The sequence below is a fragment of the Triplophysa rosa genome, unplaced genomic scaffold (assembly GCF_024868665.1).
Source record: "Triplophysa rosa unplaced genomic scaffold, Trosa_1v2 scaffold977, whole genome shotgun sequence".
NCBI lineage: Eukaryota > Metazoa > Chordata > Actinopteri > Cypriniformes > Nemacheilidae > Triplophysa > Triplophysa rosa.
The window spans coordinates 1-1525 of record NW_026634959.1 but is presented as its reverse complement, the minus strand read 5'-3'; the positions used below and the strand labels follow the sequence as shown (position 1 = coordinate 1525).

General features: G+C 33.2%; 1 protein-coding gene across 1 annotated transcript; it reads right to left on the bottom strand.

The window, feature by feature from the left end:
- Positions 1-8: 8 nt before the first annotated feature.
- On the bottom strand, positions 9-1517 carry LOC130551348 (nuclear GTPase SLIP-GC-like; the record flags this gene model as incomplete). The annotated part of the gene is made up of 4 exons (XM_057328913.1): positions 1445-1517; positions 1157-1351; positions 232-426; positions 9-147 (listed from the first exon to the last, which is right to left on the bottom strand). Coding segments are annotated over exons 2-4 (472 nt in total), but the record flags the coding sequence as incomplete, so codon positions are not given.
- Positions 1518-1525: the final 8 nt, after the last annotated feature.

The window sequence follows — 1525 nt, the reverse complement described above, 5'->3', positions numbered from 1 at the left end:
TTTAGTACAGATGAAGTTTATGTATTTGCATTCTCCTCCAGGTCCCAAGTCTTCAATACAGTGTTGTAATATCTCCCAGGGGTCTCTGTCTGTAACTGCTCGCTTGATGTCACTTACAATCCACACAGAGGAGCACTCTCTTATTTTCTAAAAAATATATATATATAAACAGAGTAAAATAATATACTTTACTGTTAAAGCGTTCTTGAAAATTATATTGTAAAAGTTTACAGTTTTCCAGAGGTCATCTCTGATCTTGTCACAGTCTCCAGTACCAGGCAGATCAACAAGGACAATGTGCTCCAAGAGTTCACGACAGTTTGGGATTTTGATCGTCACACACTTCACAAGCGGCCAGTACCAGCCACCAGGATTTGCTAAATTATGTTCCAAGTAACGACCGACAGAGCTGACAAACTCTGAGGGCTGTAAAAAAAGGAGTAAAAAAATAGATTTAATATTAAATTGATAAAAATCATACATGAAGAATGTATTTTACAATATACAACAAAAGTGAGAAGAAAGCAACATTATTTTAATGCCTTATTCATAATCTTTTATAAAGAATAAAAAACAAATGCTTTATAAAGACAAAAGTAGAGCCTGGCTAATGAAAAGTATACTTTTGTTGCTTTGCGTTCCTACAGTGGGTCTTGTTTTGGTAATGTAGTGAAATCTGAAAAACAGTTTTTCATTTTGAGCATCTACCTTACTGCTTAACTCAAAATAATGCAATATTTAGAACCCATTTTGATTCTTATGATATTGAAGTGATACTGCACTGGGATAAACAATCCCTTTGGCCAAAGAAACGTAAATGAAAAATAATTTCTTCCAATAGCAGTGATTATTTTAAACCGTATAATTTCTTGAAGTGATGTGAGAGATTTTTTTATTATATGTGTGTATTCTATTTTTTATTTGGAAATTTTATTTAGCTGGTTGATCTTGTTTAATTTTGTGTTTGTGGTGATATGTGTATTGTTTATGTCTATATATATGCATTTATGCCGCCAGTGTCAAAGATAATTTTCCGCTCTGGGACAAACAGAATGGACAATAAAGTTCATCTTAATCTTACAGTACAGTTCTTTTCTATACATTTACATTCATTATCATTTCTGTTTATTATGAATTATTTCTCCTCAAAACTTACATCACTGCTTGATATTTTCTTCTTTCCATCCGACAAAACATTGTAAATTTCAGTATATTTGTCATCTCTCTTCAGCTCCTCTAATGTTTTATTCTCAGCATCAGCTCCATACAGGGCAATGATCCTTTCTTTAATCATTTCTGTTAATTGGTTATCCTCACCTTTACCTGGTGAAGCAATCTCACTTTCCCATTCCTGCAAGAGCACACATCCCAAATCCATTATTTCTGTCTGTTTTGAGTAGGTACTGTTTATCTCACTAAATATACAGTACATGAATGAACAAACCTCTTTAGAAATGAGTTCAATCTCTGCTATGTAGTTAGAGTCATTCAGATTTGCCTCCACCTGTGTTATAACAGCTGTACA